The following is a 26,120-nucleotide window of genomic DNA, read 5'->3' as shown; positions in this document are numbered from 1 at the left end:
TGCTTTTCTGCTTTTGCAGCCACTCAGGACTGAAAATACTTGGCGCCCCCTCTTCCCGGAGTGAAGAGACCCCCCAGGACACCCGGAAACAACCCGTGCTGGGGCTGGGGAGCCCGCGCTCCCCGCAGGGCGGCACTCACCCTCCCTGGCTGCAGGAGGTCTCCCTGGCCCCGCACGCTGTGGTCGATGTGGACCAACTTCTGCAGGTTCTCCTGTGGGCGAGGGCAGAGGGTCAGACCCTGGAGCCGCCTGTCCCCTCCGTGAGGGGCGGCACTGCTTCCTTCCAGAGGAGGACGGCCTGGCCCCCGATCCAGCCTCTATAAACGGCAGGCGGGACGCTGGGCAGAGCCGGGCCTGCGGGATGCCAAGGCTGGTCCTGCCAGGCTCTGGGCCTGACGCCACCCTCCTGCTGTGTGTGGTGGGGACGGACCCTGTCTGTCTCTGGGCCACAGCTCCTGCTCTCCCAAGGCCGGGCCCGGTCTCTGCAGGCTCACAGCCCAGGGAGTGGCCTTGAGGGACAGTCACCCAGAAAACACCCCCACGGTCATTCCAGCCTCCTTTAGGATGTGGAGAGGCCGCGAGAGGACGGGGGGACATGCTTCTCTCCTCCCAGAAGGCTCCAGGGGCCTGTGAGTCCCAGCTGTCCTTAAGTCCGCGAGACCCCAGGTCACCAGCCGGCCCCTGAACTGAATCCTAAAGCCCGACACGCTCCTCCCTACAGACGTCACACCTCGGGCGACACACGGGAGGACGAGGTGGCTGGCAGCTCAAATGTTAACGCATTCCCAGAGGTCGAGGGTGGGCTCCCGGCTGGACCCGGAACAGCCCAGAGAGGTGGACACGCGGGAATCTGCACGCGATGGCTGGTTCCCTCCCGTGAGTCTCTGCCGGGGGCTCAGGAGGCAGACTGGGGGCTGGGGACGGAGCCAGAGAGAGCACCCTTGGGAGGTGAGGGGGCCCGGGCTGCCCAGGACCCCGCCCGTCCCCAGACGCCTCAACTGATTGTGCAGAACAAGAGGTGACAGACGGTGGCACTAACACACAGGGACTTCAGAGTAACATGATCAACATGATGGAAAGGGAATTCTGGGGCCAAAGTCAGGTGACGTGCAGGGACACGGAGAATTTCACAGAGTCGAATGGCAATGTTTTTAAAGACCCACAAAATCCACAAGAAGGGACACCTTCCACAGGCGTGGCCGAGGAGGGGACCCACAGGGGGAGGACGGATGGGTAGAGATCCAAATAGAAACAGAGAGGTGGAGGGAAAAAGCGTGTGTGTGCGTCACACAGCACCCAAGAGAGTGTCCCCCAAATTAACTAAGGACCAGTGACGGGCAGGTCCCACCGAGAAGCCTGAGAATCGCGACAGGTTTCAAGCCACCTGAGGCCCCTCAAGACCCACAGAGACGCGCCAGAGTCCAGCTTCCAAAAATCAAAACACAAAGGGCAGATGGTGGAGCCCCAGAGGAGGGACAGGCGACTTCTCGTCCCAGACTATGGAGGCCGGCAGGAGGTGGAGGGGCATCCTCAGAGCGCCCAGAGCACAGAGCTGGCCCACCCGGACCTGTGGACCCACCAACAGAGTCTCTGAGAACCGAGGGCAACGGGACGGTGAAGTGGATGGGAGTCGCTGTCGGGGGGACATTTCTGAGAGCAGAGGGGGAAGGCCAGGGGGCTCTGTGTGTGACGACGTGAGTTGGAAACAAGGTGCGAACTCATGAAGCGTTTAAGGTGCAAGTGGCTCTGTGTGCAGAAGGTGGTCCCCGCGGGTTCTCGGGGGAGTATGGGCGACCGCCTGGTTCCGCCAACGGAGACGGCTTGAGAAACTGAGGCCCCGTGAGCAATGGCTGCACCTAGGACCCAATCTTGGTTCTTGTTTTTTTTAAAATCTTGGTACCAGGGATTGAACCCAGGGGCACTTTAACCCCTGAGCCCCGTCCCCAGCCCTTTTTTCGTATTTTATTTAGAGACAGGGTCTCACGGAGCTGCTTAGAACTTGGCTAAACTGCTGAGGCTGGCCTCCAACTTGTCATCCTCCTGCCTCAGCCTCCTGAGCTGCTGGGATGACAGGTGTGTGCCACCATGCCTAGCTCCAAATCTTGTTTTTATTTTTTTATACCATTATGGGATGAAAGGAACTGGGGATTCCTGGAGAAATGGCTGATTCTAAGACAGGGACAGTAAATACAGGACATGGACTGATCTGGAATATCAAACAACAACGCCCCAACTCACATCGATGAGGGCATTTGAAAGGGGCACGGAGACTAACTGCAGGAGCTCCCAATGGCCACGGCTGGGCCAATTATAGAAATAGAGCACAGCAGTGGGGCGCAGTGGCCCACGCCTGTCATCCCAGCAGCTCGGGAGGCTGAGGCAGGAGGATGGCGAGTTCAAAGCCAGCCTCAGCAAAAGTGAGGCCCTGAGCAGCTCAGGGAGACCCTGTCTCTAAATCAAATAGAAAAGGGGCTGGGGACGGGGTCAGTGGCTAAGTGCCCTGGGTTCTATCCCTGGTACCAACAGAAATAAAGGCAGCTTTGGCAAAAGGGGACATGGCGCCCTCTGACACATTTTAAGTGGCTCCCTGGCTGTCAACGGGGATGGACGGGCAGGGCTGGGCTGGAAGCCAGCAGGGACCCGGGGAGTCACAGAAGCAGGCAGGACAGGCCTGGGCTGTGGGGGTGGCAGAGGCCGAGCCGTCGGGAACCCTCAGGCACGGAGCTCAGGCCCGGGGCTGGGCCGTGGAGACCCTCCCATCTGGCCATGCAAGTGTGGGGTGACCTGGTGCAGCTGTGCCCAGCAGCTTGAGGGACGCTGACCAGCCTGGACACTCACCCACCCCCCGCCTGACGACAGCCCGGGCCGTGGCTATTCCAGTCGCCCCCCGGGGGGTGTCCAGGGCCAGCACTTCCTGACCCAGTTTTTCTTGGAGGAACAGAGGGGTGCGGAGAGCCCAGGCCATCTGCTGCTGAGCCCGAGCCCCTCTGCAGGGAACGTGCTGCGTGCGCAGATGCCCAGCCCCCGGGCAGGGACCCGGCAGACACCAGAGAGGACACGTCTAACCCACCCAGAGTCGGCTCAGTGGGCTTTGGCCTCTGTGCCCAGCCCCTTGTCACCGGCCAGCCCTGAGTCTCCCCCAGACTCCTGTCCCACCTCGGCCTCCTCAACTCCAGGCCTCTGCCTCCTCTCTCCTGCCTCCGCAACGGTGCAAATGTCCTGGGGCACGGTGCTCCACATCCACTCCTCTCGCTGAAAGGGGGACACTCACGTCTCTGGCCCGAGCAGCACGGGCTGTGTCCCCTCCCTGAACTCTGCAGCTGTCTCTCTGTCTCTCTGGTGACATTTACTGGGGTTATATGCAACCATACATTTACTGCTCCACTGAGCGGGCCCTTCCTCAAGGGCTGGGGACACGTCTCATCGCGTGTCTGCAGTCCACCCACGACGGGAGGCCGGCCACATGGGAGGTGGCCCACAAATGCTCCTTTCCCTCCTCCTCTCTGCACAACTCACAGCGAGGACGCTCTGTGCATCAGCCGTGGCCCACAAGCCACTGTCACCCCCTTCTGTGCCTGTGGAGGTCACGGGCAGCGGGTCACCGCGCTTTCCCACCTCTCTAGGACTAGGCCTCAGAATCATTCTTAACTCAGAAGCACAGAAGCTGCGGCGTGCCCACCGCGTGGCGCAGCAGGGACTAAGTGGACACAAATCACCGCAGGGACCCTCGAGTGGGACTGGACGGGGGATGGCTCGTCATCCTTGGCAGACACGGCGTCAACCCCCGGTCACAGAATCACACCAGGCAGAACCGGAAGTGGACTCGCGGCCCACATAGTCCAGTGACCCAGGGTCTAGAGTCTCAAACATGGGTGGCCATTTACCTGGGGCACTTACTTATTTAAGAAATGCCTGCACGGCCGGGCGCGGTGGCGCACGCCTGCCATCCCAGCGGCTTGGGAGGCTGAGGCAGGAGGATCACGAGTTCAGAGGCCAGCCTCAGTCACTTATTAGCAAGGCCTTTAACAACTCAGGGAGACCCAAGGTTTGTACCCCTCGGAGCCTGTCATTTACAAAGCCCCCCAGGTGCTGAGACAGATGGTCTCAGACCCCCGTCGGGGTTGTAGAAGCTTGGGGCCTCCCTCTTTGTTCAAATGGTGAACCAGAGGCCCAGAGAGGGACCCACCGTACCTGAGGTCACACAGCAATTGTTGGAGCCAGAACTCAAGGCCCTCTGCAGGGTCCCGCGGGATCAGTGATGGGGTCTCCCGCGTCAGGCAGGGCAGGGTGGGCACCGAGGGAGGGTGGGCAGGCTGGACTTACCCCCTGCTCCATGCTGTCGTTGGCTCGGTCTGTGACTTTGGAGATGAGGCTCAGGGCTCCTGGGGAGGAAGCAGAGTCAGCCCCCGGCCCTTTGGGGAGGGCTGGTCCGGCTGTCCCCATCCTCACCTCTTCCTGTCCCTCCCCACTCGCCCCTGACCCCTACTCGTTCTCTGTGGGGGGTGACACCAACCCAGCTCTACCCCCTCTGCCTCGGTGGCCCTGACCACCCTGACCAAGCTGGGCCTCAGTTTCCCGGGTATAAACTGGGACGTTACAGTGGGGACCGTCACCGCCGTTCACACGCAGGGGCCGCTGCGCTTTAACCCCTGAGCCACATCCCCGGACACTTTTTATCTTTGATTTTTCGACAGGATCTTGCAAAGTTGCTTAGAGCCTCACTAAAGTGCTGAGGCTGGTCTCCAACTGGAGATCCTCCTGCCTCAGCCTCCCGAGCTGCTGGGATGGCAGGCGGGCGCCACGGCACCTAACCGGGTGAACTTTTTAGACCTGCCCTCCTGTCACTGAGCCGCCATCCCCTCCCCTCTCATCCTCTCTCTGACTGACATCAGGCCACCCCAGGGAGTCCCCAAGGCTGAGGAGGGGGCTGTGTCCCAGCCCTGGGCACGCGCACAGCGGGGGGGGGAGAAAGCGTCCCCTGCCTCCGAGTGGCGGGGACTCACCCTGGGTGTCGTCGTATTCGGCCGAGTCCGGGCGGAGGTTGTTTAAGTAATCTGGAGGCAGAACAGAAGAGTCAGCCAGGCGGGGACAGTCCCTTGTCACAGCAGTGTCCCCTCCGCTCTCCAGAGTCGGGGGAGCTCCAGAATAGGGGCCCAGGCTGTCCCCCCTCGGCCCATGGCAACACCAGGACGGCCCTCAACACCGTGGCCTGGTCCCCTCTGCCCCTCTAACGGGCCGAGGATCTCTTCAGAGGTCCTAACTGTGACCTTAGGTGGCTGTGACCTCCTTGGTGGCCTGTGGAGTGTCTGGGTCCACGGTGTCACCGAGCCTGCCTGTCATTTACCGCTGTCCCTTTAGCATGTAGCCTGGGGCCCTCAGGACGTAGTAGGTGCTCAGTGCACACTGCCGGAGTCCGCGAGGGATTCCTCTGGGCCCTGGGCCTCACATTTTCCTTACGGTACCTGGAGCGACCCAGAGTGTCCCCTCCACCAGGGCAGGGGCCTTTGTCCCTGCGGGAGGTGGTCACATCAAGGGGCGTGAAGCCCAGGACAGAGGTGCGGGTGTCCCCAGCAGACAGAGCGGGGAAAGGGGACCAATCCCGGGGGCTTGGTAGGAAAGGGGCCGGGGCCTGGGGCTGGGGCCTTCATGGAATGGAGGGGACAGCAGGGGAGCAGGTGCCCAGGGGAACCAGGACTCTGTCGCGGGGTCACTGCAGTCTGACCTCCCGGGGGCCCACCTGTGAGCAGCACTTGGTACTGGAAGAGCCGCTGGACCACCCGCAGCAGCCGGTGCTTCGCGCTCTGCCCGCCCCCGTGCTGACCCTGCTGCTCCCGAGGGAAGAGAGAGGCCGTCAGGACCCTGCCCTGTCACCCCCCGACAGCCGCCCCTTCTGCACCTCCCCAGGGCGAGCGGAGGTGCCCCCCGGCCTCGGAACCAGTCCTCCTCCTCCGGGAAGCCCTCCTGGGCCAGCCCAACCCGACTGCCTCCGCTGGGGACCTCAGGCCCATGGTCAGTACCCCTCAGCCGTGAGCCTCCGTGGGAACCGGATCCCGAGTTCCTGGCCAATGCTGCTGATTTCCTTGGCCACCACCATGGCTGGACCCCGGCCTGGGTCATGCTTGCCTTTCTCTCTTTCTTTTTCGTACTGGACATTAAACCCAGGGGCCCCCTACACGGAACCACGTCCCCGGGTCTTTTGATCTTTTGAGACAGGATCTGGCTAACTTGCCGAGGCTGGCCTCCACCTTGAGATCCTCCTGCCTCAGCCTCCCGAGGGTCCCATTCATGGGCACTAAGCCCCTCGAGGCCCCCCGCCAGCCCTGCGTCTTCACAGCAGGGTCTCTAGGGACCCAGAGGGACCCACCTCAAATTCGCGGACGGCGGCTGCCAGCCGGGGAGAGAGGAGGCAGTTCTCGGCCAGCAGAGCCAGGTACCTGTCGAACTGCAGGATGTGAGCAGCGTGGTGGTCGAACTCCTGCTCCCGGGCCAGGAAGACATCGGCCACCTTCTGCTGGCCCTCCCTGCAGCCAGGGAGGGGGACCCGAGAGTGAGAGCGCAGCCTGCTGAGCAGCAGAGGGTCTGGGGGGGATGCTAGAGTCTCGTCCTTTGTTTTACTTGGGACAAGTGACTTAACACCTCTGTGACTCGACTTCCCCATCCTGCAAAGGGAGACTCTATTTCCCGTGGGGGTGGGTGGGGTCCTCCACCCCTGATCCCCGTCCCCAGGCCCTTTTTTTTAATTTAGAGTCAGGGTCTCACTGAGTTGCTCAGGGCCTCGCCATTGTGGAGGCTGGCCTCCAAGTTGCGATCCTCCTGCCTCGGCCTCCTGAGCAGCTGGGACAATAGGCGTGCACCACCGAGCCCGGCTCCGTGGGGATCTTCTTGCTCTCCCCCTCCCCTGCAGTGAGGGGGTGCGGAGCCCCGAGTCCGCTCACCAGTTGGACAGCCTGTCCTCCAGCTCTTCCAGGATGCCTTGGTGGAGATCATGGATGGCTGGGAGCTCGCTCAGGCCCTGCCTCAGCTCCTCCCGGGCCAGCGCGTCTCTGCCCTCTTGGTCCATGTCATCCAGGGCCCTCAGGACGGCTCCGTGGAAATCCTGAAACCCCAGAGGGCCCGTTACCCACAGGTGACAGGACTGAGCGCACGGACCCGTGGCAGGTCCCCGCGGCGGCCTCGAGAGCTGGCCGACACAGAGACGGTCACCAGACCGACCCCCTCTGCCGGGCCAGGTCCTTACCTGTGAGACAGGGTCACCAGCACACACCTGGTCTCCCTGAGCTGCTTAGGGCCTCGCCATGGCGGAGGCTGGCCTTCAACTCACGATCCTCCTGCCTCAGCCTCCTGAGCTATTGGGATGACAGGCGGGTGCCAAGGCGCCCGGCTGATCGTGATTTACGTCTAATATCAAATCTGATAAATTGTAAAACTATAAAGAATGGAAGGCTTGTTTCTCACTGGAAAAAAAAAATGACGTACTCTCTTTCAACACACGGGCTCCTCACGAGGCCCAAACGAACGACCTGAATTGTGGAGCCAAGTGCCCATCAGGAAACCTCGGGGGTCAGAGGTCACGGGGTCCAGGCCCCATCAGGAAGGTCACTGAGCTCTGTCGGGGGCAGACTCGCTACCAGGACAGTTCATCCCATGGCCCTTCCTCCAGGAAGCCCTCCTGGATTCCTTCCCTGGGGTGCACCCACAAGAAAACATGCCCCTGTGTCCCCAAGACGGCCCCTCTGAGGCCTCGCCTCCCCACTATCTCAGGGTCCAGAGGGAGTAACAGAGCACCCAGCTCAGCCCCAGGCTGCCGCGGAGCTCACCTGACGACTCAGACTCTTTGCAACCTGTAAAGTGCCGCTCCCACTTATCTGTGGTCTGGGTTACCCCATGGCCACCCGAGCTCTGGAAATATCAAAAAGAAAAATCTAGGAAGAGCCAAATCCAACGTTTCCAATGGGATGAGGTTCTGAGTCGTACAAAGAAACCTGGCTCCGCTCAGCTTGGGACCAAACTCGTTCCTTGGTTCAGTGTATCCACCCAGTATGTGCTACCCTCCTTCTAGCTACTCATTACCATTTCTGTCCTCAGACTCACTGCCACAGGACTGCAGTGCTCATGTCCTAAGGGACCTCATTCTACTTCATCCTGGGCCCACAGACCACAGGTCCTGATGCAGGGGATTGACCTTGACGACAGAATACTGTTCAACATGCTCTATTTAACTGCCAGTTGTCATTGCGGCTGACATGGGTACGTTAGGCTGTCTCGTGGGTGGGTTTCAAAGGGTTGGGTCCTCTCTCCACTTTCAGGCACCCTCTTGCTGTGTGTCCCCTGAGGAGGATCAGGGCCTGCTGTCGCAGTCATTACATTTTGGACAGGACACCTTCAGAACGGGGGCCACGTCTGTTTTGCTTCCTGCTGGGTCTGAAGTCAGCAGAGCAGGTGACACAGAGAGGGACTCTGTAATGCTGGTCGCCTGGGGGATCACATGACCTTCATTTAACAGAAAAGGAGAATGAGTCACCAGGAAGCCAGGCCCAGACTCTGGTCACCTTGATGCCCAGACAGAGGGCACCTCTGGTGGGGGACAGGAGGAGGGAGGGAGACTCGGGAGGACAAAGACAAGACAGACAGCTGCAGTGACGTCACCCTCGCTGGCTCCTGTCTGTAATTGACTCTCGCTGAGCCACCTCAGTCGGGACGCCCACCACTGAGATGGCCCACTCCAAAAATGAGTAAAATCAGAATTTCCAAGAGCATCGATTCTTTCCCACCCCCCACTATTGGGGATGGAACCCAGGGGCGCTTAACCACGGAGCCACGTCTCCAGCCCTTTTTATTTTTTTGAGACAGGGCCTTGCTAAGCGGTTGAGGCTGGCCTCCAACTTGTGATCCTCCTGCCTCAGTCTCCTGAGATTACAGGCGTGTACAAATGTGCCCGGCCAAACCAGTGACGTCACTGCTGAGAGTCCCAGTGACTCTGGGATTCTATGTGTCCCAATGCTACATGAGTGTCCTGGGGATGTGACGTCACTTGCCTGGACAATCACTGAAGGGTACTTTGGAGCCTTGAACTTTGAACCTGTGAGGTGTGCAAAGAATTCCTAACTGTAGAGTGACTATCTAGCCAAAAAAAAAAAAAATAGTAAATTAGGCTTAATATTAAAAGACAAATAGGGATAGATGGCATGGTCGCCCACGCCTGTCATCCCAGTGGCTTGGGAGGCTGAGGCAGGAGGATTGAAAGTTTGAGGTCAGCCTGGGCAATGTTAGCGAGGCCCTGAGCAACTTAGCGAGGTCCTGTCTCAAGATAAAAAAAACAAAAATTCAAAGAAGGGCTGGGGACAGGGCTCAGTACCCTGGGTTTAATCCTCAGTACAAAAAAAAAAAAATTATTTTAATGTCATGATGAGGCTCCTGACCAGAGGCTGCGTGGCGCAGGAGCAGGACGGACGCGTGGATTAATGGACTGGACTGGGAACCCATAAAGATGTCTTATGGGAAGTGACTTTTAACACGGCTGCCAAGAAAATTTACTGGGAATAATCTTTTCAACCCATGGCGCTGGGCCAGCGGACTCCACCCGCCAAAGGATGAAATCAGACTCTGTCTGTTGGCCTTGCCCAGATGAACTCAAAATGGGTCACAGAGTTCAACAAAAAACCATCATCATCCTCTTGAAGAGAATCCAGCAGTCAGTCTTGGAGATCTAGGGCCGGGCAGAGCTTTCTTAGAAATGGCACCAAAAGCACCAGCCACGAGAGGAACGTTCATGCACTGAATTCCATCAACATGTGAAAATACAAAATCAGAACCCGCCCGTAAGCCCAGTGATGCAAGAGGCTGAGGCAGGAGGATCGCAAGTTCGAGGCCAGCCTCAACAACTTAGTGAGGCTCTCAGCAACTTAGCCAAACCCTGTCTCACAATAAAAGATGAAAAGGGGCTTGGGATGTGGCTCAGCAGTAAAGTGCCCCTGGGTTTAATGCTCAGGACCAGAACCAACCAACAAGCAAACAAAACCCAGGATAGATACCCATTCACACTCATTAAGATTAGCCCTGAGCCCTGTCCCCAGCCCTATTTTGTATTTTATTTAGAGACAGGGTCTCCCTGAGCTGCTTAGCACTCTGCTTTTGCTGAGGCTGGCTTTGAACTCGTGATCCTCCTGCCTCAGCCTCCCAAGTCGCTGGAATCACAGGTGTGAGCTACCACTTGTAATTTTTTAAAAAAACATAGAAAATAAAAGACTGTGGGGAGATAAAAACCAGAAGCTGCATACTCTTACAGTGGAATATGAAGTATGCCATAACTTTGCTTTATTTATTAAGAGTTTTCTTTTTTTTAAGAGATGGGGGTCTTGCTATGTTGCCCAGGCTCTAATGCAGTGGCTGTTCCCAGGTGCGATCCCAGCACTGAGACTTAGTGGGGACACCTGACTGGCATCGTGCACTAGAGCCCTGGACCCCTAATGAACAGCTCCTCCTGCCGTGGCCTACTGGGTGGCGGGGACACTGAGCACATATCTCTGCACCTGGATGGAGTCATTTCGGCAGGCAGTGCGGCACGACTACAAAAGGAGTCACTGTGTGACCCAGCAACTGTCATCCTCGGCACAGGCCAAAGAGAACAGGGAACACATTCCCAGCAGAATCACGGCAGCATCTTCGTAACACTCAAAAGGTGAGATGAACCCAAACATCCATCTAGAGGTAAGTGAATGAGCAAACTGTGGTACGTCCATGCCGTGGACTATTCCTCAGCCTCAAAATGCACCACGTACCGACACCTGCCACAGAACAGATGAACCGCGGAAGAAACATGAACGCAGCTGCAAGAAGCCAACCACACATGACCGCGAATTAATTGCACAACTCATTTACATGAAATGTCCAGAACGGGCAAATGTATACAGATAGAGAGGAGATGGGGAGTTGCAGAGGGGAGCTGGGAGTGTATTTTGGGGGTGATGAGAATGCTCTAAAATTGATCCAGGTGATGACCACACCACACTGTGAACACACTAAAAATCATTTTACCCTACATTTTAAATAGCTGAATTATGTTATCTCAATAGAGCTGTTTTTTTTAATGACTTGTTTTTTATGTGGTGCTGAGGATCCAACCCAGGGCCTCGCACACAGGAGGCCAGCGCTCTGCCGCTGAGCCCCAGCCCCAGCCCTTTTTTTGCAGTTTCTAATAAAGCTCAGCCTGGGCTTCCTCTGTGACCACCCGATGCCACTCCTCGGTAAGTGCCAAGGACAAGAGATCGCGCATGCTCGCTAATAAAGGATTCGCACACAACATGCAGGGCAGCCGCAGGATGCTCACCACGCCCCGGGGTGCGGATGAACCAGCTGTGGGGTCCCCCGCCAGAGGCTGCTCCCACACCACGGGGCAATCAGGACGGTGGACGCAGGTGAAGCAGCCGGACGTAAAAGGGCACGTCCTTCACCACCGGGAGGTCAGGAACAGGTAAGCAGTGTGCACCTGCCATCCCAGAGGCTCGGGAGGCTGAGGCAGGAGGATCGCAAGTTCCAAGCCAGCCTCAGCAATCAGAGGCCCTCAGCAGCTCAGGGAGACCCTGTCTCTAAATAAAATACAGAATAGGGCTGGGGATGGGGCTCAAGGGTGAAGAGCCCCTGGGTTCAGTCCCCAGTCCTGGCGCACCAGGGAGAAGGACGGACTCCAGGTCACAAGGACAGAGGCCTCCAGATCCTGCAGGGGCAGAGCCACGGCCGAAGTCCTAGCAGAGACAGGAGGGGCTGTGGCTGGGGTCCCCAACCTCCCTGGTCCGGGAGGTCCGGCTCTGTCCTGGAGCCTTCCCCAGCCCCTTCTGGTGGCTTCCACCTCGGGGAGGGGGCGGTGTCCTCGGGGAAGGAGGGTCCCTGAAGCCACTTGGCTGCCACTCTGCACAGTCTTTACAAATACCCCCTGGTCCCTCCATCAGAGCCGCCCTGTCCTCAGGGTCATGCCCTCCCGGATACCCCTTCCTCCTCAGGGTGCTGGAGAGCCCTCTGCTCCTGTCCCCAGCACTGCACCTCCTAGGCCCAACTGCGCAGGCGGAGGCCGAGGCCTCTCCGGAGCCTCTGTCCCCACAAGCCTGGAGCCCTGCTCGCCGGCGCCCCCTGGCGTCTTACTGTGTCAGCGAGGCCCCTCCCACAGCCTGTCAATCATCTGCCAGTCAGCTCCAATCCCTCCCCATCACCTCTCGCCGGGACCACCCACCAGTGTCCCCGCAGACAGGCCATGAAGTCCTCGCAGAGTGGCAAAGTCTCTGCCTGCCCTGCCACTGCCTGGCCGTCCCTGTGACAATGCTCCTGCCGGCGGGGTTTCCTTCAGTTCCCAAACGCGCCATTGTCGCCTGGCCCCTGGGCCTTTGCACATGCAGATATTTCTGCCAGGTGGGAGCCTTGCTCACCTGGTCCCTGGACACCTTTTACTATGGGAGTCCTCTGAACCCCGAAGCCTGGGCTGGGTGCCCTGCTAAGCTCCCCACCCGGTGACAGTATGATCCTGTTCCTGCAGGTCTCCCGCCCTAGGCTCAGCTCTGGAGGGAGGGACCTCCTCTGCTGTCAGCACCCGGCATGGGGGAGACGCTCCGGAGGCATCTGGGGCTGAAGAAATGACGGACCTGTTGAAGGACTGGGCCCACCATCTTTCATTGATCAGCTACGGATGTGGCACCAACTGTATACCTGGCCATGACCTTTGCTGTGTGGCCTGGGGGACAGCAGGGGAGCTGACCACGTGCCTGTTGTGAGCTGGATTCAGGGATCCCCTGATGTTTCTCTCTGTGCATTCAATACCATGGGGAGGGCATTTCCGGGACACCTGCTGCCCCCTGAGCCTAGATCTCAGAAGGAACGCAGAAAAGAGGGGCCACCGAGTCAAACTCAGCTTTGATAAGGTGACCCCCCAGTTGATCCAGCTTCCTCTGAAACGCCAAGTGCCCAATGAGACGGAAGAAGTCATCAGGCGAAGCTTCTGGGAAAGCATTTTCAAGAAGACTAACTCAGCGAGGAGGCACGAACTTTGGATTTTCTCCCTTTCTCTTTCTTGCTGTCAGGTGGGTGTGATGGTTAGAGCTGCAGCAGCCACTTTGTGTCCAGGAGGAACCCTGGAAATAGATACAGTGGAAACTGCTCCGGCCCTGGGGGTGGAGCTGCCTAATGAGGACTTGGTCTCCTGCTTCTGGATTCACTTCACACAAGAGAATAGCATCTAGGTTATTTAGGATTTTGTCACCAGCAGTCCAACCCAATTCCTAACAGACACAGATTGATTAGAAAAGCCTCCTGCTGTGGATGGTATTTTCCCAAAGTGATCACAACACTGTCCCCGTCTCAGGGTTTGTTTTGTTTTTTGCATCGAGAGCTGACACTCCTCCCGGTGAGTGGCAGAGACCGCGTCCCCTCCCCTTGAACCTGGGTGGACCTCTGTGGCTGTCTCGACTAATGGATTAGGTGGAAGTGGTGTACGTGACTCCCAAGGCCCAGATCATACAAATGCCACGCACTTCCTCCCGGCTCTCCCGGGGGACAATCGCTCTTGGAGCCCAGCCACCAATTGAGAGGAAGCCCAAAGTCTCCCAGGCAGAGACCCCGGGCTGAGGCCGCAGGTAAGGTCCCGCCCAGCAGCCAGCTGAGGTCCTGGGCGACGTTCAGCGTCACCCACCAGGTGACGGTGACCATTTCCAGAGCCATTGCCCCCTGCTGTCAGAATGGCTTCTGATCAGGCTTCCAGGGTCTTGGCCCAAAGCGGGGACCCCGGGGAGGAGTGTCCCCTTCTGCTGGCCGAGGGGTTTCAGAGGGGGTCACAGTACCCAGGGCACCCAGGGCCACAGCTGCCCGGAAGGTCAACACTACTCGCTGTCCCTGCGCCCCTCGCCCGGCACCCAGGTACTCCTCAGCCTGGTCCTTGTCACAGTGGCACCATGAACACCCTGAAATGTTCCCAGAAAAAATGGGCAGGATGGCCAACCGATGACGGATAGATAGATGGATGGGCAGGAGGATGGACGGATGGTGGACACATGATGAACGGATGGAAGCCAGGTGCCATGGTGCACGCCTGGCATCCCAGTGGTTTGGGAGGCTGAGGCAGGAGGATCGAAAGTTGGAGGCCAGCCTCAGCAACTCAGCCAGGCCCTGAGCAACCGAGCGAGACCCTGTCTCCAAATAAAATAGAAAAAGGGCTGGGGACGGGGCTCAGGGGTTAAGCAGCCCTGGGTTCAATTCCTGGTGCCATTAAAATAAATAAATAAATTAAATAACTGGTGTCCTTGGTGAGGACTGCGAGTCAGAGGCGGGGACTTCTGTCACTTCTGTCCACGAGCCTTGAGGTGATAAATACGGCGGCTCCGCATCATTTCCCGCAACCAGCTGACGAGCTGTGATTTTTATGGCCTGCCCCTCTCTCTCTCTCTCTCTCTCTCTCTCTCTCTCTCCTACCCCCCCCCCCAGAGCTGGCCAGTGGCCTGCCATGATCCATGATGCTGCGGGCTCTGGGGCACCCAGGGACGGTCCCTGCCCCGAGGAATGAATGAGAGTCACAGGAGAACAGGGGCCTGGGACGGCATCCAGGTGGCCCTGGCTCAGTCACCCTGGGGCACTGGGGCCAAGTTACCCGCGGGAGGTCCAGGATGGACGTTCAGAGTGGACCAGAGAAAGAAGAGGAAGACTGAAGGCTGAGCCCGGGGTCAGGGGCAGGGAGCCGGCAGGAGGGGACGGCTGAGCCCACCTGCTCCCTCACCTCCCTCACCCCTCACCGTGACTCAGCCCCAACTGCAGCCGCCTCCTCAGGGAAGCCCGCCCGGATTCCCCACCGCTGCTGCTCACAGCCCCAATGCTCGGAAGAATCTGTCCCCTTCGCTGACCTGGGAGCTCTGGGGGGGGGGGGGAGCCCTGGGGGATCTGTCTGTCCACCGCCAGCTCCTCTCCCGCAGCCAGAGCAAAAAACCAATGAACCAACCAAACAAAACCCCCAAATCCCTCCGCCACGGCCAACACAAGGAACTGAACGGAGCTGAGCGCGAGGGCGGCGCTGCGGCAGCCCTTCTGTGAGCGGAGAAGGCTGGTCCTGCCCACGTCTGAGCGGCCCCCAAATCTGGCTTCCTTTCCTCTGCGTGTCCAAAGGGTGCCCTCACCATTAGCCCAGGCCTTGCTGTCCCCCGAGCTGGGGTGACAGAGCTGGGTTCCCTGAGCCATGCAGACACATCACCTTGTCCACGAGGACCTGAATGTGGGTCACACAGCAGAACCACAGACACGGGGACGCGGGGGGGGGGGGCGCCCTCCCCTATGGGTTCGCGACCATCGAGATGACCGACTCACCCGTCGTAGGTGCTGCAGCGCCTGCACGTACCTGCGGGGACAGAGGGCGGGGCCGGTTACCGGGTGTCCCCGGGGTGGGGACAGTCCAGCAGGGCGGGGGACAGTCCAGCAGGGCGGCTGCGCACTCACGCTTTCTCCGAAGCCAGCAGTTCCTGGGCGACGACGAGGGCTCGCGACTGTCCTTCCCCCTGCGGAGGAGACCGAGGGTCAGGGGGACAGGCGGCCACGGGGCTGGCAGAAGGGAGGCCTGGGAGTGGCCGCCACCGTGTCCAAGGCCAGTCCCGAGGGCTCCTCCCGCTGTCACCAGCCACTCCTTAGGGGACTTCGGCAGGCCACACACCCCCCCTGGCCTGGCTTCCTCCCCGGGACACCTGCAGGCATCCAGCGCGGGGGGCTGAGGGGTGCCCCGCTGGCCCCCGGCACCACAGTGACCACCTCTGCCTGGCAACCTCAGCATCTGCTGGCCTCTGGGGGACGGGGACCCTGTGCAGGACCCCAGGGTGGGAGTGAAGGGTCAGTGTTTGGTCTGCTTGGGAAGCCCCAGCTCTGCAGGTGGACCTGGCCCCACGCCTGTCCATATGATGTCCCCAGACAGGAAGGGGACAGGGGCTGGCAGGTGACCCGGCCTCGTGCCATGAGCAGGCTCGGGGGCCCCCTCCTGCCGGACCCAGGTGGCTGGAGGCCGGGTTCACAGGTGCGGATACTGACAGGACAGACGGGGGGTTCCAGAAGGTGCAGGTGGCTGGGGGCGGGTGGCCCGCGGTGGCACAGAGGGCACTCGACAGGGACGCCCGGCTTCTGGCTCGACCTCTGCCCCCTGGTTCGGTTCTGCACAAGCCTCTTTCCAGAGTTGGGCCTCAGTTCCCCTCCCCACCCCTCTGTGATGCCACCGAACTTAAGGGCATCAAGAGAATAGTCCCCGCTAGTGACAAGAGACGTGTCACACCGTGGAGCGTGGCGGTCAAGTAACACAAGCCTGCGACGGAGCTTCCTCAGAGAATGAGGGGAAGAGAATGATCCAGAACTACTACGTTTCTTCCCCTATAAAATGAGGCCGGGCTGGGCGCGGTGGTGCAGCGCCTGTCATCCCAGAGGCTTGGGAGGCTGAGGCAGGAGGATCGCCAGGTGGAGGCCAGCCTCAGCAACAGCGAAGGCCTAAGCAACTCGGCGGGACCCTGTCTCTAAATAATAACACAAAATAGGGCTGGGGACGGGGCTCTGGGGTTGAGCACCCCTGGGTCAATCCCTGGTACCAAAAAAAAAGTACTAGAAGTCCAAAAAGGCGTGTAAGCCAGCTGTGGAGGGGTGACCTGTGGCCCGGGGGCTCCTGAGGCTGAGGTGGGAGAGTCCTTGAGCCCAGGAGTGGACGGCGAGCGCCCTGGGCAGCACAGCGAGGTCGTCTCAAGGTCAGTAAGGCTGCACTTCATGCCCACAGCAGCCCCTTTGCAAAGCTGAGAACCCTCGGTGGGTGACTGCGAGCTGGGGTCCCTCTATAGGCAACAAGGGGCACCCCAGCTCCCGCCAGTGGCCGGGCTCTGACTGTGGGAAGCACTTGGCCCTCTGTACCTGGGCAGCGGCGGGTGGCAGAGGTCAGCCACTCCAGGGGCAGGGCCCAGCAGTTCTGAGGTCAGGAAGGACCTTGGACCCCCAGAGCCAGGCCCTCAGGGGCCTCGACCGCCTGATCTGGAAAATGGGTGAACACCCCCAAGCCCTGGGGACGCCATGCGGTGGCGGGGGAAGTGTCCACGCCCCGCCCGCTCGGTGGCCTTATCGGGGTTGGCATTGTTAGGCTTCTGGAAGGATCAGGGCTCGGGCCACTGTGCACGTCCCTCCCCGGCCCCTCCTGGCCAGACGGGCAGGCCCTGGGGGGTCAGGGGGCAGTCCTGCTGCAGAGGCTCGGCCGATGATGGATGTGTCCCCGCCAGACAGTGGCCCAGGGACCTGCCCGGCCCACTGGGCTGCCCTGGGCCTCGGGCGTTGCCCATCTGGCCCTTCGGAGAGGTGTTTGTTTAACCAGGAAATGACCTCGGAGGGGAGGGGACGGCGTCCGGGGACCGGCTTCTGGGAACAGGGTCCCCACAGGAGCGTGGGGGTGGGGCCGGGCCTGAGCCGTGGGTCCTGCTGCCCAGACCCCAGCTCAGGGTGTCCCCGGGCAGCCCCGGCCAGCGCTGCCTCCCCAGGCCCCAAACCCACCGGCCGCTCAACTCCTGGCTACGGGGGACCAGGACAGGGAGGGAGGGACAGTCCTTCCCCTGGTGGGTCCCAGGAAGAGTCGGGCTGCGGGTCCTTGGCCTCTGGGCCTCTGTTTTCCTAGCTGACAATCGGCAGCTTGGCCTCCTTCTAGAACATTCCTTGCCTCTCTTTCCCACCCACGCATCTGTGTGCCCCAGAGTCCTCAGTTTTTGCCCATTTATCTTAGAATATAGCTTTTTTCCCCCATTAAACGTACCCATTGATGTCAGTCTGTAATGGGTCTTCATTATTTTTAAATGAATTAAAAGAAACTTTTAAAGTTTTCCTCAGATTTCTCTCTTTTTTTTTGATATCAGGGATGGAACCCAGGGGTGCTTACCCCCACTGAGCCCCGTCCCCAGCCCTTTTGATATTTTACTTAGAGACAGGGTCTCCCTGAGCTGCTTAGGGCCTCGCTAAGTGGCTGAGGCTGGCCTCCACCTTGCGATCCTCCTGCCTCAGCCTCCTGAGCTGCTGGGATGACAGGCGTGGGCCACTGCGCCCAGCTCAGGATCTCCTTTTTAAGGGCAGAACGATACTCCGTGGTGTGTGCGTCTGTCACATGTTCCTTAGCCATTCAGCCTTGGATGGCCATAAAGAGGCCAGACAGTGTCACCACAGTCACAAACAAAATGACCTCTCAGTGTCTCTGTCGTCCCCTCGCCTTTGGGAGGCCCAGAGTGACTGAGATGGTGGTCAGCGGGCTCTGGGTGTTCAGTGGCAGGAGGAGGCTCTTCTGGCTCCCAGTCCCTGTCCTCCTGCCCCATGTTGGTCCTAGAAGGATCCAGCTGAGCCTTCCAAAAGCCCGTCAGAGGCCAACGGCGTCCTCTGTCCATCTGTCCATCTGCTGCCGACCCCCTTGTCCTTCCCATGAGCTCCCCCTGCCTCCTCACACGCAGCCCCTGCAGCTGTGGGTCCACTGCCCAGCGGGGCCCTCGGGTCCCCAGGGCTGGCCCTCGGTGCCGGGCCTCAGTCCTCTGTTGGTAGAGGGGGCATTCAGAGGGGGACACAGAACACGCAGGGTGACGTCTAAAGACGGCGGTGGCCTGAGGTTGGGGACTCCCTGAGTGTCCTTCCCGGCATCCCCCAGAGCTGAGTGGGCACCACAGCCTGGACGTTGGTGTGCAGCCAGGGGCTCCTGTGTGTGGGTCACGGGGACCTGGGGAGGTGCCTGCTGACCCCGACTGCGTGGGCCTGAGGGGCCTGGGGGGGCCTGGGGGTGAGCCTGGGGGGGCCTGGGGTGGACCTGGGGGTGAGCTACCAGGTTCCCTGGTCACCGCTGACCTGCCCACGGGGCTCAGGAAACAGAAAGGGAGGAGGGTGACCTCGTGACCCAGATCCCAAACCTCCAGGGCCAGGCAGGGCCAAGACCGGGCACAGAAGAGACTGGGACACAGGACAAGTCCCCTGGGGGACAGGGGTCCCGCCGTCTACACCTGTAGCCCTGGGGAGGGACGGTCCCCAGCCCCCGGGGTCTGCGGCAGCCATGGGCCACACGGGAGCCCCGGGTCTTCCCTCTGGGTGACAGTCCACTGCTCCTGGCACGCACTGCCTGGACCTGTCCCCGGTGTCCCTGTGCCAAACAGAGCGTCCCCGCCAGGGTCCCTGGGAGCCAGGAGGGAGCGGACCAGGGACGTGGAAGGATGCGGGTCAGACGCGGCTCACTGTGCGGAGGCCGGACGCCGGGCCAGACGCGTCCCCACGTTGTCAAACTGTCACGCGTGTGACCCCCTTACTTAGGAGCAGGAAGGGCGCCTAATGGTCCCCTCACTCGGTGTCTGAAGGAATCCTCAAAGGCTCATTTTCCGCGGGCCACTAGCACCCCGGGCGCCTGCCCTTCCCCGGGCGGTTGTGACAGGGAAGGGGGGAGGGATGGGAGAGTTCAGAGAAACAGGACCCGAAATCACAAGGTGGGACGACTGGGCCTCGCCAGGAGAAAGAGGTCCCCGCAGGAAGCCCTGCCCGGGAGGTGGCACTTAACCACCTACACCAAGGCCCGCATCGTGCTTTGGGTGGAGGAAACGTCAAGTGCAAAGGCCCTGGGGTGGGTTTTTAAGAAAGAAAGAAAGAAAAAAAACAGGAACAGAACTTTTCTTGGCATCTCTCAAGCTTGAAAGGGTGCAGAGAGCCGGGTGCGGTGGCCCACGCCTGTCATCCCAGCCGCTCGGGAGGCTGAGGCAGGAGGATCGAAAGTTGGAGGCCAGCCTCAGCCACTCAGCAAGGCCCTAAGCAGCTCAGGGAGACCCTGTCTCTAAATAACATATAGAAAAAGGCTGGGGATGGGGCTCAGGGGTCAAGCGCCCCTCAGTTCAATCAAAAGAGAGACAGACAGACAGACAGGTGGGCTTGTGGGAGGACAGGATGCTCGATTCCCTCGTGGATGAGAATCTGGGCAGAGTGACCTTCCGGGGACAGCTGACAGCATGCTCCTGGCTCTTCCTGGTCGTGGCCCCTGCTGGACACTTAAGGGTCCCCTGTCTGGTCTGTGTCCCCAGGCTCGTCACTGCCGTCCAGCGGGTGGCCAGCTCTGCCCTCCCCCAAGGGCTCCGGCCTCCCCGAGCCCCCGAGTCCCCCTCACCGTCACCGTGGTCCACTCGGATCTCAGACAGCGGAACCAGCACAGAGGGGACGGGACGGAGCCCGTGACACTCAGCTAGCACGTGGCCACGCTGGGCCTGACCTCTCCGCTCTCTGACCCTGGCCCCTGGCCCCTGCGGGTGTTGGAGCAGTGGAGACCCGGAGCCGGGGAGGTCCACCCGGGTGACCGTCAATGCCAACGTCGGGTTTTCGCAATGGTCCCAAGAGGGTCAGACCCTCTGCTGTCCCTCTGGTGTGGTGCTGGGGAGGGAACCCAGGATGTCACAGTGCTGAGGACGCCCGCTCCCACTGAGCCACCCCAGCCCTCTCCAGCTTTATACCAAGACCTTGCTAAATTGTTGAGGCTGGCCTCCAATTTGCGATCCTCCTGCCTCAGCCTCCTGAGTTGCTGCGATCCCAGGTGTGCCCTGCGCCCGGCTCACGGGCCCCACGGAGAGCACTGTTACCACCATCAGCCCCGATGACCTGCCTGGCGAGGAACTCGGGGTCTCCCTGGGCCACCTGCTGTCCCCTTCCAGACCAACGCAGCGTCTGTCCCACCCGCCACCTCCGGATCAGGGGAACCAGTTTTCGTTCTAACTCGGTTTGCAGCTGGTCGAGTCATTCACGTCCTTCGACGCCCCTCCCCGGGGGTGCTCCCTACCTTGTGGGTGAGGCTGGGGTCTCTGGGAGCGCTGTCCTCCTCCTCCGAGCTTCCCTGCTCTTCATCCGACGTCAGGTCCTCTTTGGGGGCCACCACCGAGATGGGACAGACCTTGTAGGGCTCTGTGTAGGCGCTGGAAGGAGCAGGGGAGAGGTTAGCAGGGCACAGGAGAACCAGCCGGGGACCCAGTCGACGCCGTGAGCCGTGAACAACTGCTCTGTCCACGGAGCTCCGGTCCCCCGTGGGCTGGCCTCTTTTTAGTGCCTTGAACACGTCAGGCTCTTTGCTACCCCAGGGCCTTTGCACGAGCTAAGACAGGACCATATTCCTGTTAGGGACTAGGCAGGCTGGGACGCAGAGGGCAGGTCCAAAGAAAATGATCTTGGTGTCACTTTGCTGGCAGATAGCGTGAAGGTCACCGCTTAGCACCCCGTGGGGGCTTCATATCTGAAGACTTATCACGCAGGCTCCGCCGTGAGCTAAGTCAACAATACGTGCATTTAATACGTATGCACCAATGGCTGGCTTTGTGCTGGACACGGGCTGGGCAGTGGGGAACAGAGGCTCGGGCCCCAGCACCACACCCCCCTCTCCTGCTCCCACCCCTCCGCGCAGCACAGTGACTGTCCCACAGAGAGAGGGGGCTCCTCTCCTGCTCAAACACCCTCCATGGCTCCCTCTCACCCCTGCAATGTGAGATGTCCCTCCACCTCCCCTGCTGCCAGGGCCTCGATTCCCCGCTGAGGAGCCGTCCCCAGCCTGCAGGTCACCTCAGCTGCTCAGCGGGGCTCAGAGGACAGCAGTGCACGGGTCCCCTGCCTTCTAGAGCCACATGTGCCCGTGAGTTATCCTTTGTCCAGCAGGGGACAGGGAGCAGACCTGCCCTCCTTCCACGAGGGGTTGCCACAGGCCCCAGGAAGGGGACACTGGCCCCTGCTGTGGCCCCGGGAGGAAGAGAGGAAAGGGTCCAGCCACCCCTCCCAGCCGGCACTGCCCGTCACGGCCGCTAGGGGGCGCTCAACTCCTCAAACCGGTTTTGAGACAGGTTCTTGGTAAGCTGCTGAGGCTGGCCTCCACCTTGAGATCCTCCTGCCTCAGCCTCCCAAGCCGCTACCATGACAGAGATTTTTCTGTTTCCTTCAGATTGACTCGTTTTGCACATTGACGACCTGCTCTTCTTCATGCTAAGGAATAACGCCCGTGGAGCCCCGGTGAGTGGCCCTGCTCCCCACTGGACACGCAGACCTCGCAGGTGATGGTAAGCCTGGTCCCTTCTACTCCACTGAGCGTCTGTGTTGCATGTGACCTCAGCTGTGGTGGGAAGTGTGGCCCGCGCTGATGTCTGGCTGATGATTAAACCTCTGGCTTCTGTGTTCCAGAAAGATCATGGAGATAGAAGTCGGGGGCAAGGGGTCAGGTGTGCGGATGGTATTTCTGGTTCATGACTCCACCGGGGCACTTGGGGACGTGAACAGGACACAGGACGAGACGCTGCCACTAAAAGGTGCTCTCCCAGCTGTGGCCGTGGCTCACGCCTGTCATCCCAGCAACTCGGGAGGCTGAGGCAGGAGGATCACAACTTCAAGGGCAGCCTCAGCAACTTAGCGAGGCCCTAAGCAAGTCTGTGAGGCCCTCAAAAGCAAAAATTGAAAGGGCTGGGACGTGGCTCGGTGGTAGAGCACCCCGGGTTCAACCGTCAGTACTATGGGGGGGATAAAAGGCTTTCATAGCACGGACGCGCCCCAGTGCCTTTGCACAGTCAGTGGAAACGAAGCAACGGACCCCATGTTGGACAGAAGCCATCAGTTAAATAAACGAATCAAACATGTCGACACTCAGACCACAAGTGTCAACACAGCTGCTCCTGCAGCCTGTGGTCACTGCCACCCGACAGATCTTCAAATACCAGGGAAGGTGACACCCCTGAGAAGCCTTCTCCTGGGTGGGGCATAGCTCAGCAGTAGAGGCTCGCCCAGCCTCCGCGAGGCCTGGGTCCTGTCCCCAGCACCACATAAAAAAATGACCGTCTTCTTGATGACTTCTGAGTGACAGAGACCCGAGACGGGCACTGCGCTCCGCACGGTCCACGGATCCTGCCCGGCTCTGTGTTTGGGGCTCTGTGGGGACTGCTTGGTTTTCTTTCATTAAAACAAAATCCTACTAAGAACCTCTCTGCTGAGAGTCTGCCCCAGGTACTGAAGGCCCCGGGGAGCAGTGGGTAGCGCCCCTGGGCTCCTGCACCCACGCACCCGGCGGAGACGAGCACAGCAGGGTCACATACGGGAGCACCCTCGAAGGTGGCCATCCCCCGTCCCTCACCTGGATGGACTCATGCACCCGTCCATCACCCTCCCATCCATCCATCTACCGTCCACCCATCCACCTGTCCATCCACCCTCCCATCCATCTTCTATCCACCATCCAGCCTCCCCTCCAGCCTCCCCTCCAGCCTCCCCTCCCTGGCTTGCTGGATCAACATGGCCTAGCCCCCTAGCGCTCACACCAGGAGGACTCCACGCTGACCGCTCTCCTCTCTCTGGCCTCAGAGAAGACGGTGCAAAGCTCAGGCGGGGCGCAGGGGGCTCAGAGCAGTGGGCCTGGATGGACGAGGCTGGGGCTCGGGGACCCCAGATGGTGCAGCAGCAGGACACAGGCCCTCGGAGAGCCACACAGGGAAGGGGCTCCGCAGACGCCAGCTGCCTGGTCCCTGGGCCTGGCTCGTGTCAGGTCAGTTGGTTGGGGTGACGGAAACACAGACGTCCCGTCCTAGCGTTAACGGGCACCTCGTCTTCCCTCTGTCACGCCCCAGTGTTCAGAACCAGGGACGAGAAAAGCCCGGTCCCCACGTGACCTCCTGACTCACAGGCCCCTTGAACCTACTGCACCTCGAGTGGGGGCTCGTTGGGAATTCTTGGGTCTGTGGTCCGAACAGGAATAACACAATCCCGCCCTTGAGGAGTTCACCAGGGACAACAGAGCCAAGGGGCCAGGCAGTCAGTACTGAAGTCAGGTGAGCAGGAAGTGGCCTCAGATACAGAGTTGCTGTGTGACCTTGAGAAAGTCACTCAACCTCTCTGTTTTTTTTAATCTGTAAGTTGGGGAGAGTGGGAGAGGTTCCTGGCTGAACTGAATCAAAACAGGATGGTCAAAGTGGTCCCTGCCTGGCATGGAGGAGGAGAGTCTTCCTGGCCAGCCTGAAGGAGCCTGCAGGAGGCCCAACCCCTAACCCCCCAGGCCGGTTTCCACCAGGCCTGCTCTGCCTGGGAGTCTGCTTGGGCTTGGAGGGAACATAAATCACAGCAGCCGGAGCTCATGGCCCTAAGTGACCCGCCCAGAGCGCCCAGGCCTTTCCAGCAGCCTGGAGTCCATAAAAACAGCCCTGGGCCTCCACGTGGGGAGGCCAAGGCTGTGCACGGCCCACGGCGGCCAGCGCTGACCCTTAGATTCCGTCCAGTCTCAGAGTCCTCGCAGCCAGAGGCTGAGCGCAGCCAGACACGGCCGCCCCCTCGGAGCTCAAGACCCAGCTCTGCCCTTGCCCCGGAGCCAGGTCACACTGCAGATGTCACCAGGCTCCTCCTCGCCCGGTGGGGACTTCCCCAGGGGAGGCCAAGGGGGGAGGCTGAGCTCTGGGAGCTGAGTGGGAAATGGAGCCGGGGAGACCCCAGAGGGGCCTGAGAGAGGAGGACGGGGCAGGGGCTGCGCACCAGAGAGCCCCCAGCCTCCCGGGTCCCTTCTGTCCCCGCAGTGCCCGCTGCCTCCCCAGGGCCCCCAGCACCACAGCCGCCCCGAGGTGGCCCCTTTTGCTGGGAGACTCCTTGGCGCTCAGACGTCCCCTCCCGCGTCCACCCAGACATCAGCTGCAGTGCAACTGGGACCTCAGGGGACAAGGCACAGGGGACCCTCGTGGAGGGCTGGGGAGTCCCTGCTATCCTGCTGTCACAGCACAGCACAGCACGTCGGGGCTGTGCGGTGGCTCTTTGGGCCTCTGCATCTGCCAGGTGGAGGCGGAGGCTGGTGCGCAGGCGCAGGAGGCCGTCGGGGGGCGGGGCTGCCCTGTCGGGGGCGGGGCTGCCCTGTCGGGGGCGTGGCTTCCCCGCTGGGACCTGCGCTCCTCCTCCTGCAGCGACCTCCCGCCCAGGCCCGGGTCAGCCAAGGGCCAGGCCAGCGCCGCTTCCCAGAAACAGGCTCCCAGGCGAGGCTTTTCAGAAAACTCACTTCCACTCCCCACTACGTGCAAACAGAAGTCCATCCCGGCTCTGCGACCCGGGGTGTCCCCATGTCCCCGCGGATGGATTAGGGGGACAGTTTCCCTTCTGCTGCATCTTTTAATAGCATTGCATGTCGCAGACCCTTTGGAAGCGCACCACCCGGGGCGGTTTAGCACACTCCGGGAGGGTTTGGCGCCAGCCCAAGAAAGGAAACCCGCACCCGCCCTTAGCGTCACTCCCATTCCCCAGAGGTCCCCCAGCCTCTGGCAACCGCTAGTCTGTTCTGCTTTCAGTCTCTGTCGCCTTGTCTATTCGGTATAAAATTATACACCCTAATGCCCTTGGGATCTGGCATGAGGTCGCCAGGACCAGCCCTTCCCTCCTTTTTATGGCTTAGTAATATTCCACCCGGTGGCCAAGACCGGGTTTTGCTTCTTTGCTGACAGACATCTGGATCGTGTCGAGTTTTTGCTATTGTGAACAAGGCGGCTGAGAACATCTGCATGCAAAGTTTTTTGGGGTCGATGATGGGTGTGTTCTGGATATGGACCCCGGAAGAGAGGAACTGCTAAGTCACAGGGTTACTGTGGAGGCCCCGCTAGACTGCCTTCCGGAGCGGCCACAAGTGAGGGGACTCTGGATTTCTCTGCGATTTCCTTGCCAACACGGGTTATGGGCTGTCTCTTTTTCATCTTGGCCATCCAAGTGGGTTTGAAGTGGTTTTATTGGAATGTTGCTATCCCTGAATCCGGTTCAGTCTCCCACTCCAAGCAAATACTGCCATTTCCCCCCCAAAAAAGAAAAGAAAAAATATGATGATGACTACGAAAGGCTTATTTTCAGATCATCGAATGACGGTCCCAAGATGTAAAACTTTCAAGAAATTTGTGAAAGCCTCACACAATGACAGACTAATATAAACAGAAGGGAAGGCACAAGAAAAATTCACAAGCCACAGCCCCGCACTCCTAAGTATCCTGGCTCCAGTTTTGGGAAAAGTAATGGCCTTTGACACCTTGGATAATTGTCCCCCAAGGCTCAGGTTGAAAGCTTGATCCCTCAGGTGGTGCTATTGGAAGGTGAGGGGACCTTTAAGAGGTGGAGCCTAG

At 60.1% G+C, this 26,120-nt stretch overlaps 1 protein-coding gene across 3 annotated transcripts in view; it reads right to left on the bottom strand.

Moving 5' to 3' along the window:
• Fgd5 (FYVE, RhoGEF and PH domain containing 5) overlaps positions 1 to 26,120 on the bottom strand; it is a 67,297-nt gene that overhangs the window by 14,717 nt on the left and 26,460 nt on the right. The window contains exons 3-11 of one of the 3 annotated variants that reach the window (XM_046425467.1): positions 20,804 to 20,936; positions 15,460 to 15,518; positions 15,331 to 15,361; positions 6,936 to 7,096; positions 6,365 to 6,521; positions 5,738 to 5,825; positions 5,004 to 5,054; positions 4,324 to 4,382; positions 141 to 212 (exon numbers count right to left, since the gene is read on the bottom strand). In XM_046425467.1, coding sequence (XP_046281423.1) covers positions 141 to 212; positions 4,324 to 4,382; positions 5,004 to 5,054; positions 5,738 to 5,825; positions 6,365 to 6,521; positions 6,936 to 7,096; positions 15,331 to 15,361; positions 15,460 to 15,518; positions 20,804 to 20,936 — 811 coding nt within the window. The remainder of the gene's footprint in view (positions 1 to 140; positions 213 to 4,323; positions 4,383 to 5,003; positions 5,055 to 5,737; positions 5,826 to 6,364; positions 6,522 to 6,935; positions 7,097 to 15,330; positions 15,362 to 15,459; positions 15,519 to 20,803; positions 20,937 to 26,120) is intronic. The other 2 variants (XM_046425468.1, XM_046425469.1) reach the window with 2 other exon arrangements.

Source organism: Marmota monax, unplaced genomic scaffold (genome assembly GCF_021218885.2).
Source record: "Marmota monax isolate L192 unplaced genomic scaffold, Marmota_monax_Labrador192_F-V1.1 WCK01_AAM20220418_F8-fsc00028, whole genome shotgun sequence".
Classification (NCBI taxonomy): domain Eukaryota; kingdom Metazoa; phylum Chordata; class Mammalia; order Rodentia; family Sciuridae; genus Marmota; species Marmota monax.
This window is presented reverse-complemented; position numbering and strand designations above follow the sequence as displayed.